We start from the raw sequence: 19,375 nt of genomic DNA, 5'->3' as shown, positions 1-19,375 counted from the left end.
GTTTCTCTCACTTCTGCCTGATAGTTCTTTCTTGTTGGCTAGAATTATTAAGATGTGACCTTTTTCTACTTGGAGCAGTCTAATTTGAGAGCTGTGTAAATTAAGTTTACCTGAAAATGAGAATCAAGAATTGTCATCATGTAAAGGTACAAGATCCCAACAATGAATGTAACTGTACCGTATCCCTAAAATGTACCAATAAACTCAATTAAAGCTGAAAAAAAAAACATGGGATATCTGGAAAAGTAATGAACAGGAAGAACTCTTTTTACCTATTGGAATTTCAGCAACCTCTGCTTAATAAAACTGCTGATTTTGTTTTTTTTTTTTTTTAAAAATAAGTTTACCCGATAAGCCTGCTTTGTATTCCCTGTCTCCCACCTAGCCTTCATTGGCATTGCCCTTTCTCTGGTCTGTGTGTATGTGGTTTATTCCTACAGTAGTAAGGCTTTCATCTTCCTTCCTTCATCTGCTTGATGTCAAAGCACTGAGTTAGGTGCCTTCCTTGTACCCATGCCCACAGGTTCCTCCTTTTTCTTGAATAAGACAAAGTTTCTCGCTGCTCTGTTTCAGTTGTCCATCTTGCCATATTTTTTTAATTCTTGTGAAATTTACACTCATGTTTATCAGCGATACTTCATGTTTTAGTATGTAGAGTTCTGAAGCCATGAAATGTATTTGTAGATAATTTTAAAATTAATTTTTTTCAATATTAGATATCTTCTCATTTGTTGTTTCTTTTTTGGTGGTCTAGTTTTAGAGAGTTCTGAGGTTTTTTCTCTGTATTTGGTTTAAAGCATTTTGATCATTTGGTAGGACCCAGGCCTTGAGGGACTTGGTACCTTTTGTCCTCATCAAGAATCTTTTTTTTCTTTGAGACAGGGTCTCACTGTTTAGTTCAGGCTGGCCTTCAACTCACAGCAATCTTCCTGCCTCAGTCTCCCAAGTGCTGGGATTATAGATGTGTGCCACCACACCTGACTCTCCTTAGTGAAGAATCTTACTGTAGTGCCTTGAGCCAAGGGCCAGAAAGTCAAAATATACCTTTTCTACTCACTTTTCAGAGAATCCTTCCTGTCTCAGCACCCCACCCCCACCCCAGTGCTAGCTTCTTAGCCATTCGCTAACCCAGTCATGCAGCAGCAGACGTTGGAGCCTCCCTATAAACTAAGTAATGCTGGGGCCTCCTGATTTCTGTCCTCCTAGAGCTGGCATTCTGTTTGTGATACGTGGTAGGATATGAGACCTTTTCCTTTTCCTCAACTTGCCCATACTTTATACTCTCCGGGGTGCCTTTGCAGGTAGTCTTGGGTACTCCTAGGAGGACTAGATGGCAGGCAGCAAGTGGGACTGTTCCTTTAAGCACCGTGATTTCTCTTCAGGGAGCCAGGCCACCTCATTCTCTGCTGCAGGAGGTTGGAAGTCCTGCTGCTAGTACCGGCCCTTTTTTAGAGGCAGGCGCTGGCACCACTGAGCAAAGTCCCCCTGCCCTTCCAGCCCTTTCTGAGAAATGAGTCTGGCACTCATTTTGCAATGCTTTTCCTTTTTAGGCTGTTTGGTAAGTAACCCCCTTGTTCAAATCCATCCACACTTGCTTGACCAGAATTTCTTGGGATCGATCAGCAGCGAGCACCTTGTGGGAAGATACTCCTGGCTGGTGCATGCATTTCCTTCAGTGTAGTCGTCTCTGGGCCAGACCCCCTGCGCACCCGCACCCTACTCAGAACCTGTAACCCTGGCTCCTTTCCTTAGGAATTGTTTGTTCTGTCCAGTGTTGCCCCGTGTACTTATAAACTGCCGGTGTGATGGGAAGGTGGAGCGTGGAGGATTTGGGGGTTTGATGGAGGGGCCGATAGGGCTCCTTCTGTGCCATTTGAGCCATGGGGCTCCACACACCACGGGGCCCTCCTCCTTCTAGAGCAGCGATAGTGAACCTTTTGAGACTGAGTGCCCAGGGCCGGGGATTTAGCTCAGTAGTTCCGCCACCTGCCTTGCAAGCACAAGGACCCAAGTTCGATCTCTGATACAAGAAAACCCAAAAAACAAAAAACTGAGTACCCAGACTACAACCCAGTACCCACTTATTTATTGCAAAGCGTCAATGCTGCAATTAAACCCAAATACTGCCTGAGGTTTTAGTTTAGAAAAAAGCAACTGTTATCCAATGCTCCTCCCCTAGGGTCACGTGGCCTGTGTGCTGACGAGAGAGCCCTATGCCTGCTGCAGCACGACCTGCTATAGGTTCGCCGCCACTGCTTTAGAGGGCGTGTGGGGTGGGCCAGAGAGGGGGCAGTTTGGCAGGGGAGGCAGAGCTGTGGGGTAGTGTTTGAGCTGCAGAAGAGAAGGTACCTGAGATGTGGAGCGGGGAGGCTGTCAGAGGCCAACGTGGTGTTGGGAGTGGCGGTCCAGATATTTGCACATGGAGGAGTGTTGGCTGTTTGATGTGTGGGCAAGAGGGTGCTTTTGTTATGATGCTAGCAGACATTTACCTGAGGTCTGGGAGGCGGTGGGAAATACCAGGCTGGTGCATAGTTGAAAAGCTAGTGATAGACAGTTCTAATAACATCTCAGGCAGGGTCTTAGCGTAACTACTCATCCTGGTGGTTGTGCTTTCTGGGTGAAATGGCCTTTGCTTCATTGACTGTACATACACAGTAATGACATCTCGTTCGTAAGGATTCTTGTTGCTTACAGTGTGGTCTCCTCTTCATTGTCTGCAGCTCTCTTATAACCTCTGTTTGGCAGCTGAGGAAATAGGCTCACTGAAGGTTTCCTATCCCTTCCCAGTACCAGACTGGTTGGTTTTCTTTGCTCGTGCTGGTGCTGGAGTGGAGCCCTGAAGTCACAGCTCACAGCATTGGGTAGTGCATTTGCCTTTGGTTGGCTTCTAGCCAGTTTTATTCATCTTTATATTTTCAGCGTCCAGTGCACAGTCAGCACTTACTAAATCTCTATTGGAAGAAGTCAGATCTGTAGCCCCTTAGGCTAGCCCCTGCCATATGTCTGCTGTGTGCAGGGTACGGAGAGTAGACAGGCCTGATGACCAACCAGAGAGGAGGTGATACATCTGCAGAAACATCATCCCTCCTGTCATGTGCAGTGGGTTACTGAGGTGGGGACTTGTCTTGGGTCTGGGGCAGATACAGGCAGTGACCTCACAGAGAGAATATCCCTGGTTCCGTGCCTCTTTAACCAAACCAGGCATGGTGTAGTCTTCACGCATATTGTATCACTGGTGGTGTTGTGAACTGGTTTTATTTGAGGGAGTCAGAGGGATCTTAATATGTGGTGCTTTCCCCAATTTGACACCCCTTTATGCTTTGTTAATCAACAGGAGCTTGAAGAGATCCGCAAATGTGGAATGAAAAACTTCCGTAACATCCAGGTTGATGAAGCTAATTTATTGACTTGGCAAGGGCTTATTGTTCCTGTGAGTATTGAACACTTCCACTTCTTATCAGATTATTCTTTCAGGTGGTGTGTGCTGCTGGGCTTATCTCTGAGGTCCTTAGTAGGCTTGTGGTTGGGGCAGCCCACAGATGCACAGAAGTGAGCTGTGGCTCCAGGGTGACAGGTAGGGTAGGGCATGGCCTTTCAGAATTCTGGCTTTGCGTTGGTTTTCTAATGTTCTGGGGGTCCTTAACTTTCTGATCTGTGGTTATCTGTACAGGGAATGGACGTATGTGTCTGTGCTCCTGCGCTCTCCAGTTTTTCCCTGGCTTCTGGGGACCTGGCCCTCTCTATCAGGACGAGACCTCCTTCTCTGTCATCTCTTGGAAGAAGGCTGGCACCCCATCTAGATCCTCTTGCTTTCCCCTTGGTTTTGCGCCTGTTTCTCATCCCCGGACACCTGTGCTGTGGACTTTATTCCTTGACCCTTTAACATGTGCTTGATGTTTGTCTCAAACCCTTATTCCTGATAGCCTGCATATCTCCCACGTCCAGCTCCCCAGTCTTAGGGACTTCCGGCTTCAGACAGACTCAGACTCTTCCTAACAGTGGCTTGCCTTGGCGTAGTACCTCCTTGATTTAGTGAGTCTCCTTCTCTCCATCCCTTGGTCCCCTTGCCGTCCTGGAGACAGGACCTGTATTCCAGCGTGCAGTGCTTATTTTTTCTGTCTTCCTGGAAGGATGTCACACCAAACACGTGGTCTCCTCTCACTTGTCACACATTCGGTCCTTGCCTGTCTCTGGAACCTCTGACAGTGTCCCGATCCCACTCACGTAACTATTCTGCCGCTGCTTCCTCCTCATTCTTTAACTTGGTTGTTGGAATCCCTGCCTTGCTGTCCTTTTGCTTTGCCGTTGAGACCCTTCCTTTTCCTAGCTTTGTAGGTTATTGTGCTGTTAGGTGAAGGGTTCCCACGCTTCGGTCTCCACCCTGGCCTTTCTCTGAGCTGTACCATTTGTCCGCCAGATGTTGGATAGCCTTCCAGTGCCCCCCATTTTATACCCTTGGCATTTGTGTGATGGTTCTTCTCTCCAGTTCTTCCATACCCACTCATTTCTCTCTTCTTTGCCGCTTTGCCCATCTGAGCCTCAGATCCTTTTCCTGTGCCTGATGTTGTCCTGCCATTGTCATATGTAATTATTTCTTATGGGCAGATTGGCTTCTCACAAAAGTAGAACACAAAACATGCTTATTGTGGCTGTTTCCTTCTTGGTGCTTGCTAAAAGGCTATATATATATAATTTTTTTTTAAGTCTGTAGCAAATGATTAGATTTGTAGTTCATGTTTGTAGTCATTTGGATATCTAAAGAAAAATAGACTCAGATTGTTTTGAATCTCGGAGCTTCCAGTCTGGTTTTCAAGATGAGTCCTTTGGGTTTCTTTCGGCTCGAAAAGTAGCAGGGCTTGGGGCACAGGGTAAGTTGCCAAGAAGCCCCTGGATAGGAGGAGCTAGCTGGCCTGTGACGGCAGCCCTTAACTGCCCTTGTGACCTGTTCGGTGCTGAAGAGCGCATCTTGGATCATAGGCTCACCTAGACCCTTTTATGAAATAGTGACCAACGATGTGGCTCAGTGTGGCCTTGGACTCTGTGTCACCCGCGCTGGCCTCGAGTGCTCAGTTCTCCTGAGCAGGCCCCACCATCTCCATCTCAGCTCTTCATTTTCTGATTGATTTTATAGAAGAAGAAATTTATTTCAGTGAATGATAGTTAATTATAAATGGTACAAAACCACTAATCTATAACTATGTTAGAAAATGTTAAGAAGGCATGGAATAAGCCAGGTGTGGTGGCGCACACCTCTAATCCCAGCACTTGGGAGGCTGAGGCAGGAGGATCGCTGGGAGTTCGAGACCAGCCCGGGCTACAGAGTGAGTTCCAGGTCAGTCTCGACTACATAGTGAGACCCTGTCTCAAAACAAAACAAACAAAAAAGAGTAGATGGAATAGTCTTAGTCTGTAAAGGTAGATCTCACCCTTTGTTCTCTGGCCTGTGAGCCTGTGGAACAGAGGATTAAGAGTCTTACTAAGCCATAGATAGAGATTGGCTGGTTGAATCCCAGTGTACATGGGCTGAACAAGCCAAAGCCTCATTTTCTCTTTGAGGAAGCTGGGCCGTGGACAATAAACCCATGGCCAAGACGCTCACTTCCTGCTCAGACTGCCCTCTTCACAGCCCGCTCTTGCTTCCCTCCTGTAGTCACTGCCCAGGCACCTTGGGTTGGTAGGATGTTTCATGGAAGAATTTCTTCCTTCCCTTTGAGCAAATGGCATCCTTGGCAGTTGACCTCTCCTGGGTGTATACGCATACCCATACCTGGGCTTCAGGTCTTTCTGCATTGTAAGAGCTGGACCATCAGGAACCTTTTTACCCACACTCATTTGAGATCCACCCATTTGAGGTGAAAACAGAGCCAGCATGGAAGGTCAGTCAGCCCTGCCCCATTGCTTTACAGCGGGCTGTTGGTCCTTAGGGAATAGCTGAGTAAAATGATTCGGCTATAATAGAGAGGGAAAAACTGCTTCCTAGAAACTCTTGCTGCATTATTACCATGGTAGTTCAGGGTTATCCCTGTGTGTGTGCGTGTGTGCGCGTGTGCGTGTGGCACTAGGGATTGAACACAGGCCCTTCACATTGAGCTACATCACCAGCCCTTCTTTTTTTTTTTTGGTTTTTTGAGACAGGGTCTCACTATGTAGTTGAGCCTGACCTGGGAACTCACTGTGTAGCCCAGGCTGGTCTCAAACTCACAGTGATCCTCCTGCCTCAGCCTCCCAAGTGCTGGGATTATAGACATAAGCCACCACGCCCAGCTCTCCCAGCCCTTTTCAAGAAAGTTTTTGACACAAGGTCTTGTGAAGTTGCCCAGCTGGGCATGAACTAGCAATATACTGCCTCAGTCTCCCTTAGTGCTTGGATTACAGGCACAGACCACCACATACTTTGCACAGGTTTGTTCCCTTTATTTATTTATTTATTTATGTTTGTTTTTTTGAGACAGGGTCTCACTATGTAGTGAGACTGCCCTGGAACTCACTATGTAGCCCAGGCTGGTCTTGAACTCACAGAATCCTCCTGCTTCAGCCTCCTGAGTGCTGGGATTACAGGCGTGCACCACCATGCCTGGCCTGTTCCCTTTAAATGTTTATTTTTCTGTAAATTTTTTTCACCTGAAATTTGAAGGTGAAATCTAAGGAAGAAATTATTAGCATAATCCATCACCAACAAATTTAGTAAGTTTTGATACATTGTCCTTTAGGACCTAGGGCTAGGATGGTGTACCTTTTTGAAGTTTTTAGCCCAGTGAATGTTTTCATTCTTAATTTATCATAGTTCCTCCCAGCCTTGCTTTTTTTCTTCTCTTTTTGTTTCGGCAGGGAGTGGGAGGAGTGTACTATGGATTGAACCCAGGGCCTTTGCACAGAGCTACATCTCTAGCCCTTTTTAAAATTTTTTTATTTTGAGACAGGGACTTGCTAAGTTGTATAGGTTGGCCTTGGGCTTGGATTTTTCTGCCTTAGCCTCCTGAGTTGCTAGACCAGAGCCACAGCAGCACCTGTCCTTCCTACCCTTTTTATATGAACTTTGGTGTGTGTGTGTGTGTGTGTGATACTGAGGGTTGTGCCCAAGGCCTTGGTTTTGAAATTGAGCCATACACACACCCCTACACGCATACACAGAGTCTCGCTAAATTGCTATATTGCACAGATTAGGCTCAAGTTTGCAATCCTCCTGCTTTTAACTCCTAGAGTGTTAGAATTATAGGTGTGTACCAGCATGCCCTGCCCGTGTAGTTTTTAATAAAATATTTCATAATTGTTTCATTCTTTCATAATTTAGACGTTGCTTTGAAACTTTGTGAGCACATTCAATGACTAGTGTCCCATGACTTGATCATTTATTTAATAATTTGTTTTGAGCTTTATTTATTTATTTATTTGGGGTTTTTTGTTTGTTTGTTTGTTTGTTTGTTTTTTGGTTTTGGTTTTGGTTTTTGAGACAGGCTCTCACTATGTAGTTGAGACTGACCTGGAGCTCACTGTGTATCCTAGGCTGGACTCAACAATCCTGCCTCAGCCTTCTGAGTGCTGAGGCCTGGCTGAGCTTTACTTATTTATTTATTTATTTATTTATTTATTTATTTATTTATTTATTTATTTTTAATTTTTGAGACAGGGTCTCACTATGTAGTTGAGACTGACCTTGTAGCAATCCTCCTGCCTCAGCCTCCCAAGTACTGGGATTACAGGCGTGTGCCACCACACCCGGCAGGAGAGCTTTATTTTTTAAATAAAAATTTGTATGTAGATTCGATTTTGATCTCGAAATAGTGTTCTGACCACTCAAATCTATATATATCGAACAGATCACCTTTATTTGTTTATTTTAAATTATTTTCCAGAAGTGTGTAGCAGTGTTTACTCTCTGGACCATTACGTAAGTGCTGAACTGTACTGTTGACTTGTCATTGAGGCTGTACATTTAATTGATTGATTTATTTGGTTTTGGTTCTGGCTTTTTTTGTTTGTTTGTTTGTTTGCTTTCCTTTTTTTCTTTTTTGAGGTGATCTCAGTATGAGATTCAGGCTGGCCTTGAATTTGCAGTGATTCCCCTGCCTCAGTTTCCCTTCGTGCTGGGATTACAGGTGTATACCACCACACCTAAAAACAGGGTCTCACTATGTACTTGAAGCTGGCCTTGAACTCACTATGTAGCTTAGACTGGCCTTGAACTCCAAGTGATGCTCAGCCTCCCAGTGCTGGGATTACGGGTGTGTGCCACCATGCCTAGCAATGCCTGATAAAGCTGGACTTTTTTTTTTTTTTAGTTTAGTTTTTTTTTTTAAACAGGGTCTCACTATGTAGTTGAGACTGACCTAGAACTCACTATGTATGTAGCACAAGCTGGTTTCAAACTCTCAGCAATCCTCCTGCCTCAGCCTCCTGAGTGCTGGGGTTACAGGCGTGCGCCACCATGCCTGGCTTTTTTTTTTGCTACCGGGGAACTAATTCAGGACATTATGGTTGCAAGATAGGCACAGTGTCACTGAGCTAAATTCCTGGCCCAAGGCTGGACATGTTTAAAGGGAATGCTGAGTGGCAGGTACTTCAGAGACCCGGCTGTGGGGTCTGACTCCCCGAAGTATGAACCTTCAGCTCTACCTACAAGTGGCCTGGGGATCTTGGGCAAGTTAAGCAGTTGCCCTTGGTATTCTCACTTTTGTAATGGGAATGTGCTTAGCCCTTGTGGATGTCAGAAAGATTAAATAAGTATGTGGAGTTTTTTATTATGTCAATAATTACGGCTTTTGTGGGTCCTCTATAAGGTTGTTCATCACTATGTATCAGATCCTGTGAAACAGATATACTGTAATCAACACTGGAGGCTGAGGCAGAAGGATCACAAAGTTTAAGCCCAGCCTGATTGATTTAGCAGTTTAGTTAGATTTTGTTTCAAAAAGAAAAGAAAAATAAAATCATTGTTGTCAATATGATTTACATTTTTAGTTTTATTATTGTGTTTGATTTTTTTCACTTACTGTTTTTATCTCTATAGTCTATTACCGAGTTTTTAGTATATTTCTTTGTTGAATTGTAAGAATTCTTTGTGGGGTATGTGTGTGTGTGTGTTTGTGTGTGTTAGAGCCAGGGTCTCACTATGTAGCGGAGACTGACCTGTAACTCACTATGTAGCCCAGGCTGGTCTCGAACTCACAGCGATCCTCCTGTCTCAGCCTCCCAAGTGCTGGGATTATAAGCGTGTGCCACCATGCCCAGCTAAGAATTCTGTATATGAATCCTTCATGTCTAGTGAAAATGTGTTTTGGAGTACTGTTTTCTTTCTTAAAATTTTTTTGGGGGGGTTTGGTTTTGTTTTTAAGACAGGATCTTGCTGTATCATCCAGGGTAGACCAAGCTAGCCTCAAACTCAGGCCAGTCTTCTTGCTTTAGCCTCCCAAGTACTGGAATAATAGGCATGTGCCTCCCTGCCCAGCATTATTTGATTTCTTGATGATGACCATTCTTTCTAGAGTATAACACTTCTTTTTCAAGTTATAGCCATCCTAGATGATGTCAACTAGTAGCTTATTGTGGTTTTTTTGTTTGTTTGAGACAGTTGCTCGGGCTGGCCAACTTTGATTCTTCTGCCCCAGACTCCCAAATAACTGGGATTACAGCTCTATGCCACCACAGCTGGCTCTTATTTTGGTTTTGAATTGCATTTTTTTCTGTTTCATCTTTTTAAGACAGTCTTGCTATGTAGCCCAGATTAGCCTTGAACTTGCCCTGATCCTGCTTTAACCTCACCCCAGTGCTGGGATTACAGGCGTGTACCCTGTCCCCCAGCATTTTCTGAATGACTGAAATGTGGAGTGCATTATTTCTGTAAAATGGGTAGTAATTCTTGACTTTCAATTTCAGTTTTAATGATGTTTGTTCTTTTTCCTTTAGTCAGTCTGGTTAAAATGTTGTGAATTTTGTAGATATTTTTAAAGAACTAACTTGGTTTCATGACTGAGGCAGGGTCTTACTGTGTGGTTCAGGCTTCATTGAACTATGACTTTTTTGACTTTTTAAAAAACTATTTCATTTATCTACTCAGTAACTGTTACTTTTTTCTTCTAGTTTGTAATTAGGTTGCTTTCTTTTTCTCTCCCTCCTTTCCTCCCGTATCCCTTAAATTTTGGTAACGTCATGTTTTTTGGTTTTTTGGGTTTTTGGTTTTTTGAGACAGGGTCCCACTATGTAGTTGAGACTGACCTGGAACTCACTATGTAGCCCAGGCTGGTCTTGAACTCACAGCGATCCTCCTGCTTCAGCCTCCTGAGTGCTGGGATTACGGGCATGCGCCACTACACCCAGCTTTGTCTTGTTTTCATTTTATTTGTCTCTAGCAATACTCCTGCCTTACCGTCCTAAGTAGCTGGCACTAAAGGGACAGGTCACAACACCTGTTGATCCATCTGGTTGTTGAAAAGTAATTTTAATTTCTACATAATTGTGAACTTTCTAGTTCTGTTACTGATTTGTTTGTTGGTACCAGGAATCGAACTTGGGACCTTTCTCTTGCAAAGCACGTGGTGGAACCACTGAGCTAAATCCCTAGCCCAATTTTTCGCCCCCGCTGGCCCAATTTTGATCTTTTAAAATTTGTTAAGATGGTGCTTTATGACCCAACGTGACTCTTTCTAGTTCTATTATTGATTTCTTTTGGCATTCCTTTGTAGTCAGTAAAGCTACCTAATAATGATTTTGATCCTTTTCCCAGTGTGATTTTATTCTGGAGAGTGTTTATTATCCCATGAGAATTTGTATTCTGCTCTTGTTGGCTAGGTGTTCTGTATGTATGGTAAGCTTCCTTGGTTTATAGTGTTGTTCAGGTACTCCTGTTTCCTTGTTAATCTTTTGGATTATGATTGAAAACAGGGTATTGAAGTCTCGATGTTTTGAGATAAGGTCTTGCTATGTAGTACATAGTACAGGCTGGCCTTGAACTCAGGGTGATCGTCTTGCTTCGGTGCCCCACCTCAGCCTTCTGAGTCTTGGATTACAGGCATGGCCAACAACACCTGGCGAGTGTCTTGAACGTGTTATTCGACTGACTTCTTTCTGGTTATTTTACTGGTGAGAAATCAATCAGTTGTTTGCCTGGAGTTGTTTGACTTATTGAGTGAGCATCAGGTTGGGTTTCTGAGTTCATTGAAATTCTTGGATTTTTTTATTTCTTTTTTGTGGAATTTGGGACCATTATTTCACTAGGTATTACTTGTATTCCCTTTCTCTTATTCTTTAAGACTTCCATAATTTATATTTCTACTGCTTGATAGTGTCCTTCGACTCTGCTTTTTATTCACTTTCCCCCTTTCTGTGCCTCAGACTGGATCATTTCAGTTGCCCTATCTTGGTTTACTCATTTTTTTCTACTCAAATCCAGTGTTGAATAACTAAAGTTGTACTGTTAAGCTGTGGAATCTGTGTGACTCTCTTGTCTGTCCCTCTCTCTATGTCTTCTCCCTCCCTCTGTATGTGTATGCTGTGGCTGAATCCTGAGCTTTGCAGATGGCAGGTAGGCAGGTGTTCTGCTACTGAATCACGTGTCCAGATCCCCACTTCAGGTGGGCCTTGTGCAGTTCTTCCTCAGCCTCATTTTCTGCTTCTGCTGAGCTTTTAGGGTGGTCAGTGGTGGAAGTTTAAGGTATCGCAGGTCTTTTGTGTTGGGGTGGGAGGGCTACTGGGGATTGAACCTAGGGTCTCACCTAGGCTGAAAGTGCTGTACCACTAAGCTACATCTCCTGCCCTTTCTAAATTCTGAGACAGGATGTTCGTGAGTTGACCAGGTTGTCTTCAGACTGAGAGCTCTGGCTAATCCTCCCCAGTAGCTGGTATTACTGGTGAGTTCCACCACAGACAGCTCTTCCAAATTGTTTTGAGGTTGTGTCCTATGCCCTGATTTTTTAAACAAATTTTCTCCTTGGCATTTCCTACTTGACTAGCACCCCTCCTCCCCCATTGGGATTGAATCCTTAATTTTGAGACAAGGGCTCACTAAATCACGAAGGCTAGGCTCAAATTTATGATCCTTCTGCTTCAGCCTCCCAACTGCTGGACTTGGCTTTGACTAGGCAATTTATTCTGTACCTCAGAGTTGTTCACTTTTGCTCTTTGTGGAATTTTTTTTTGAAAAATCCCTACTTGTAGCGCCTGGGATTTAGCACAGTGGTGCCACACCTGCCTGGCAAGTGCAAGGTCCTGCATTCGATTCCTGGTACCGGAAAAGAAAAAAGGGGAAAAAAGTACTTGCTACTTTTGTACCCTGTGTGAGCTGCAGGCTGGCCGAGATGGAAAGGAGCACTTGTGCCATCCCTTCAGACGGCCGGCTCGGGCAGGCCGGAATTAACGGACGCTGCGGTTCGTGTAGAAGGCCTGCTCTACTCCCCTGGGGTCAGGGCCAGGGAGGGAATAGACTGAAGGCCAGAGAAATCACCCCAAGGTTTCTACTGTTGTTTAGTTGCTTTTGTATGGATTTTGTCATTTGGTTGCTATAAACCTTTGAATGTTTCCTAGAGTTCTGGCAGAGTTGATTCTTACATTTTCTACAGTTACTTTTCTGTTTGTCTGGAGGGAAGGAAGTTTGGAGCTGCTTCGTTGCCTGTCTCCCCCAAGTTTATTTGTTTGAGACAAGGTCTAGCTGTGTATTCCAGGTTGGCCTCAGATTCGTGGCAATCCTCCCACCTCAGGTGCTAGGATTACAGGCATGTGCTACAACACCAGGCATTGAGGAGGGACTTGGTCCTGGTTTAAGTTCCTTTCTTGTGAGGGCTGTTTTTGCCTTGTTCTTTGATGTGAACTTGAGATGATTATTTTACCTTCTGTGGAAAAGGTGATGCATATATCGGTGGACACTCCAACAGTGGCAGTAACTCTTCCATTTAACGGTACCTCAGTTTCTGTATTTGTAAAATGGAGCAGCTAGTAACTCTACTTGAAGTGATCAAGAGCCCTAAAGTTGATAATGCAACTGGGCCTTGCACAAAGTGTGTGATTTAGCTAATGTGGTTCATGCTGCAGTTAGGCCGTCCTGGGATTTCTTTTCCATGGACTTTAATCTTTTGTTTTTGTTTTTTTCTCCTCTTTGCTACGGAGTTCAGAAGCACAGACGTAAGAGTCATCTTTGTTTCCTTGTTGCTTTATGTGTCTGCCTCAGTGGGGACACTGTGTACTCCTGTCCTGTTAGGAAGAGAACCAGTCTCTGCTGTTACAGTTTCACCAGCCGCACACTGCTCCCCAAAAAATTTAGGACCTGTACACTCCAGATTTTCATGAGCCCCATAGACTGTTTCTGAGGATGAGCATCAGGTACAGTATAACAGTATACTGATAATGTCCTGGTTTAAAAATCCAACTTGTTGGGTGTGGCGGCACACACCTATAACCCCAGTGCTCAGGAGGCTGAGGAAGGAGGGTTGCTGCAAAGTCAAGGCCAGCCTGGGCTACATAGCAAGACCTTGTCTCAAAAAACAAAAAAAAGCCCCCAGAGTTGCCCTAGCTTCTCTGTGGACTTTCTTATCTCCAATTCTTTCTGCAGCACATCCCAGGCTCATCCTCAGATCTCCCCTCCCTGGCTCTCGGAGCAGCTGCTTTGGAACAGCTCTGCTTTTTGTCCCTTGGGTTAGAGGTCAGTGGCTTACACAAGTTGAGTCTGAGTTTGTCCAAGGCTAGTCGCTCCACGCCAACTAATTCTATAGGTAAATTCCTTTTCACTGGGAGGCTGGCTTTCTCCGGAGTAGTCGTGTTACTTCCTTCCCCACATGCCCCAGATAGTCCTTTACTTGGGGGCTTCTGTCCTCCCTTGCCCTGATTCTTCTCCGGAACTCTCATGACACATTAAACCACACCCTTCGCATTGTTCCACTTATCTTACTGTTAAGGTCACCCCTGACTGAGTTGAGCTTAGAAAAAAGAATCTCCTGAGGTGGCTGCCGTAGGTTGGTTAATCCAGTTGTTCAGTAAACTAAGCCAAGTCCTAGACTCCTCTAGTCTCCTTGTTCTCCTGTCTTCCATTCCATTCTGTCCAGCTCTCTACCCAGTTGTCAGATAGCTGCTGGGTGGTGCGAGACCTGTGCAGACCTAGCAGTGCTGTAGTGTTCGGTGTTGTAGTGTTGGAGGAGGAAATAGCACCTTCGTGTGTGTGTGTGTGTGTATGTGTGTGTGTGTGTGTGTGTGTGTGTGTCTCCTCTCTTTGCTCTTTCAACTTTTAGACAATTGTAGATTCTCATGCATTTGTAAGAAACAAATACAGAGATGTCTAGCACCTTTCAGCAAGCTTCCTCTAACATCTTGCATAACTATTAGCACAATATTGTGGGAAGTTAATGGTGAGGCAATGCACCAGCCATATTCAGATCTCCAGTTTTATGTATGTATACATTTAGTTTTCCAGTTTTGTTGTATTTATAGTTTGGTGTGGTCAAGAACGGAGCTGCAATACCAAGACCCCTGCAGACCCTTAAATCTCATTAAGGATCACAGGCCCCCTCCCTGGTCATCTCCTCACAGTATACACGAGCCATGACTTCGTTTATTCATTCTTTCATTTATTCGTTCAAGGCAGGGTCTTGCTATGTAGTTTAGGCTGACCTTGAATTCACTATGCAGCCCAGGCTAAAACAGAGATCCTTCTGCCTTAGCCTCCCAAGAGATTTCAGGCATATGCCACCACCCCCAGCCTTGACTACATTTAAAAATTAATGTCTTTTTCTCCCCCCCCCGTATCCTAGGCTGGCCTTGAATCTGTGGTGATAGGTGCGCCACCACATCCAGCTAAATTTTCTAGTAGTCAACTTAATAATTAAAAGAAAGGTAAGGTGCTAGACAGTTGTGTTGGCCTGTAGCTGCAATCCTGTCACTGCAGAGACTGAGGCATGAGGATTGCACACTCAAGCCCAGCCTGAGCTCGTAGCGATTTCAAAGCCAGCTCTGACCACACAGCGAGTGAGTGATCAGAGTGAGTGAGAAGTGGGGAGGGAAGGAGAGAGAACAGCTGGAGTTCACTTTGATTTTCCTGTGTGTGAGCTGGAGACTGACTCAAAGGCTTCGCAGATTCTGAGCATGCATCCACTGAGCTACACACTTGATAAATAAGTTGTTAATTGAATGCACGCATCACTAAATATTGTTCAACATGAACGATAATAATAAAATAACGTTACCCCTTTTTTGGATATAAGATCTTTGAAATCTAGACAGCTTTTTTGTTTTTGTTTTTGTGTTTTTGTACCGGGGATCAAACTCAGGACCTTGCACTTGCAAAGCAGGCAGCAGCACCTCTGAGCTAAATCCCCAGCTCTAGACAGCATTTTCTGTGTATAGCACATTTAATTTGGAAATTACATTTAAAGGACATAGTAAACCACGAATGGCTGGTGGTAGTACAGGATATATAGTCCCTGACTAGATGAGTCGCACAGCTAAAATTGGGGTTTTGTCAGCATGTAAATAAGCGGATTGGCTGCTGGCCGGGAAGCCTGTGTGTCTCACCTCCTTTGATGTCTGCTCTGTACTTTGTGGTGTAGATGTCAACATGAGGGAATTCTGATTCAGGCAGAGAGAGGCCTTTCTTTATCTGTTGCCCTCCCACGTCCCTGTCCTCAGCTGTTTCTCATAGGAGACATTTCACAGTCTTTAAGTTGAATTTGTACTTCTTAGAGTAGTATCACTTAATGAGATCGCATTTATAGACTACCTTTTGGTGTGTACGTGTAAGTTATTTACTTGAGATTATCCCTGTCCTTGGGATCACCTGAAGACACCCTCAGGAGTCTTGACTTTCCTCCCCCTTCTTAACAGGGTCTCACTGTGTAGCCCAGACTGGCCTTGCCAAGCTCTAGAACATTATTACCAGGGAGCACTCTGTTGTGTGAATATGCCATTTCTTTATCCACTCATTTGGTGATGGATGTTTAAGTTGTTTCTGGTTTTGACTATTACAAACAATGCTGCCATAAATATTCCTATACAAAGTTGTGCATGTGGCTCATAGGTTCTTTATGACTATGACAGTGATACATGGTCTTCACGTTAGTGCTGTGTGTGCACAGCATACAAGTTTTTTTTGTTTTTGTTTTTCATTTTTTTGAGACAGGGTCTCACTATGTAGTTGAGACTGTCCTGGAACTCACTGTGTAGCCCAAGCTGGTCTCGAACTCACAGCGATCCTCCTGCCTCAGCCTCCCCAGTGCTGGGATTACGGGCATGTGCCACCTTGCCTGACACAAGTTTTTATGCAGACATATATTTTCATTTCTCATTGGTATATTCAGGGGAATAGGAATTGCTGGGTCATACATTAAGTCTGTTCATACATTTGAGGAATTACCAAACTATTTTCCAAGGCAGCTATACCACTTACATGCCCACTAGCTATGTATGAGGCTTCCAGTTTCTCCAATTTTATCTTTGTTTATACTTGATATCATGTCTCTTTGATTATAGACATACAGTACTAATGAGTTTAAAGTCAAATATTGTGACTTCGTTGGCTGGTTAGTTGTTTCACTTTTCCCCTCCCCTCTTCCTCTTCTTTCGAGACAGGGCCTCGCTGTATATCCCAGGCTGTCCTCAGACTCGTGCCTCAGCCTTCCGAGTGTGGGGATTTCAGGCGTACACCGTTGCCCAGCTTGGTCTTCTGAAGGGACGGGGTGTTGTCACCTGATGGAATCCAAAGAGATCCCACCAAAAAGGAGCTGGGGGCTCAACTTGCCCAGTGAATAAATTCACTGATGCTTGTCACAAAGAAGCATTTCAGGATGTGTCTGTGTAAGGCATATGTAGATTTATTAATCAGAGTTAGATAAAAGAGAAGATAAGGAAGGAATTTCAGTTTCAAGAGCTCTGGTGAAGAGGATCAGGCTGTTCTTTTTTTGGTGGGGGGGTTGAGACAGGGTCTCACTATGTAGTTGAGACTGACCTGGAACTCACTATGTAGCCCAGGCTGGTCTCAACTCACGGTGATCCTCCTGCCTCAGCATCCCAAGTGCTGGGATTACAGGTGTGCACCACCATGTCCGGCCAGGCTGTTCTTTTAACAGAAGAATGAAGCCAGGTTTTAAGGATTTGCTGCTGGGGTGGTTTTCTTTTTTCTTCTTCTTCTTCTTCTTCTTCTTTTTTTTTTTTTTTTGTAACGGGGATTGAACTCAGGAGCTTGCACTTGTGAGGCAGGCAGAGGAACCACTGAGCTAAATCCCTGGCGCTAGCTTTTGTTGTTGGTTTTGTTTTTGTTTCTTCGGTGTTGGTGAACAAACTCAGGCCCTTGCACTTGTGAGGCAGGTGGCAGAACCACTGAGCTAAATCCCTGGTAGTACTGGGAGTTGAATCCAACTGCACTGAGCTGTACCCCAGCACTCTAAATCTTTTTAAAGGTACCCAGCTGGGCTTGAATTTGGAACCCTTGTGCCTTAGGCCCCCTGGGTGCTGGGATCACAGCCGTGTATCACTATGCCTGACAAGCTTTGATTTTTATTTTAATGAAAAAATAAAGTTTTTGTAACAAAATAATAAGAATGACAATGGTTAATACACTGTGTATCACACAGTAGTGTGCTGTGCTGCCATAAAGAAAGATAAATGTCATTCCAGGCATGGTGGCACAAACCTGCAGTCCCAGCACTTGGGAGGCTGAGGCAGCAGTATTGTGGTGAGTTAAAGGCCAGCGTGGACTACAAAGCAAACAAACAAAAAAGATAACCTTGAGGCATTTGTGAGTAAATGGATCCAATCTGATGCTCAAGCTTAAATATCATATGGTTTCTCTTATGGAAACCCATAGGGCCAGGGCTTTAGGTCGCTTGTTCATCTGCCTGCCTCACAAGTGCAAGGTCCAGAATTCCATCCCTGTATCAAAAACGAAAAGAAAAGAAACACCATGTTGGGTGTATGTGTATTTGTTTGAAAAGCATTATTTTAATATATGCTGATGTGTTATATTTATACTGTTGGTTTATCTTAATTCATTGAAAAGAAATTTTTGCATTATCTGTTTCTTCTTTATAAGAAACTTTGAGTTGTTTTGTTTTTGGTATGGGGATTGAACTTCGGACCTTGTACTTTCGAGGCAGAACCACCCTAAATCCCTGGCCCAAGAAGCTTTGATTTTTAAAAGCAGTCAGGTTAGTAGTTACCCCAAGGAGGAGATGGGAGACCTTAATGCAGCCTGCTAGTGGGTTCTTGACTCTGGCTAGAGAAAAGGAATTTTCAGGACACCTTAGTGAGAGGCACAGAAAGGTTTATTAGGCAAAATTAAAGGAGTACACACTTGGCTGGGCATGCACATCTGTAATTGCAGCATTATTCCAAGTGCGCCACCACCTCCAGCCAGGTTTTCAGTAGCTTTAGGGGATTTGAGTGTAATGGGCCTGGAAGAAGAAAAAACAAACAAACAAAACAAGTTTAGGCAGCATAAACAACCCTAGGGAGTAAAGAAAGATATGGAGCACAGATGTGGATAAGTCAGGTAACTGTATTCTAAAGTGACTTTTTTCTTTAAAGTCTTTTTGGGTTTTTTTGTTTTTTTGTTTTTTTTTTGTTTTTTTTTTTTTGTACCAGGGATGAAACTCAGGTCCTTGCTCTTGTGAGGCAGGCAGCAGAACCACTAAATCCCCAGCCCAAAAGTACATTTTTAAAATTGTGATTCTTCTTATCTCTTTTCTCAGAACCACTGAGCTAAATCCCTGGAACCTCTATATTTCTTATTTATTCTGCATCAAAAACAGTGTTTCTGCCGGGCGTGGTGGCGCACGCCTGTAATCCCAGCACTTGGGGAGGCTGAGGCGGGAGGATCACCATGAGTTGAGACCAGCCTGGGCTACATAGTGAGTTCCAGGTCAGTCCAACTACATAGTGAGAACCTGTCTCAAAAAACAAAAACAAAAGAAACAAAACAGTGCTTCATATTTAATAAGTTGTATTTCCATGGAAATGACCTGAAATTGACTACCTCCTAGATTGGCCTAGAGTTCTCCTACCCCTGTGACTAGAGCCTGAGCTGCCCAGAAGTAGGACAGTGTTTTCTTGTAAGGAAGCTCTAGGCTGGGCCGGGGTCTGGGAGGATTGTGTCCAGGTGCGTCAAATTATTTGAGCTGGCGCCCTTGGCTTGGAAGGGTAACACAGATTGTGGTGCTGATGATTTTATACGCAAGAAGAGAATCTGAGCATTCAGCTGTTCATTTAGCAGGCAAAAGACAGGTAACCAAAATGCAGACATCACAGTCTACATACAAGATCCCAGCTGGACAGCGGGGAGCCTTTATGACTGCTTCCCTTTGCCTGTGGCCTCCAGAGTAGGTGCTGCCCTTCTCCTGATGCTCCCCGGGGCCTGGCCAGTGATGTCTTGGGAATACATGTACTTTGTCTTTTTTTTTTTTTTTTT

At 44.3% G+C, this 19,375-nt stretch overlaps 1 protein-coding gene across 1 annotated transcript in view; it reads left to right on the top strand.

Moving 5' to 3' along the window:
* The first annotated feature begins 3,268 nt into the window (after window positions 1–3,268).
* Window positions 3,269–19,375, top strand: part of Ube2l3 (ubiquitin conjugating enzyme E2 L3) — a 36,212-nt gene continuing 20,105 nt past the window's right edge. The window contains exon 1 of the mRNA XM_010620669.3: window positions 3,269–3,430. Within this exon, the coding sequence (XP_010618971.1) occupies window positions 3,284–3,430 (147 nt within the window). The 5' untranslated portion in view covers window positions 3,269–3,283. The remainder of the gene's footprint in view (window positions 3,431–19,375) is intronic.

Source organism: Fukomys damarensis, unplaced genomic scaffold, assembly GCF_012274545.1.
Source record: "Fukomys damarensis isolate Sample0158 unplaced genomic scaffold, DMR_v1.0_HiC HiC_scaffold_34, whole genome shotgun sequence".
In the NCBI taxonomy this organism is placed as follows: Eukaryota; Metazoa; Chordata; class Mammalia; order Rodentia; family Bathyergidae; genus Fukomys; species Fukomys damarensis.
The sequence above is the reverse complement of the archived record's forward strand: the minus strand, read 5'-3'. Positions and strand labels throughout refer to the sequence as shown.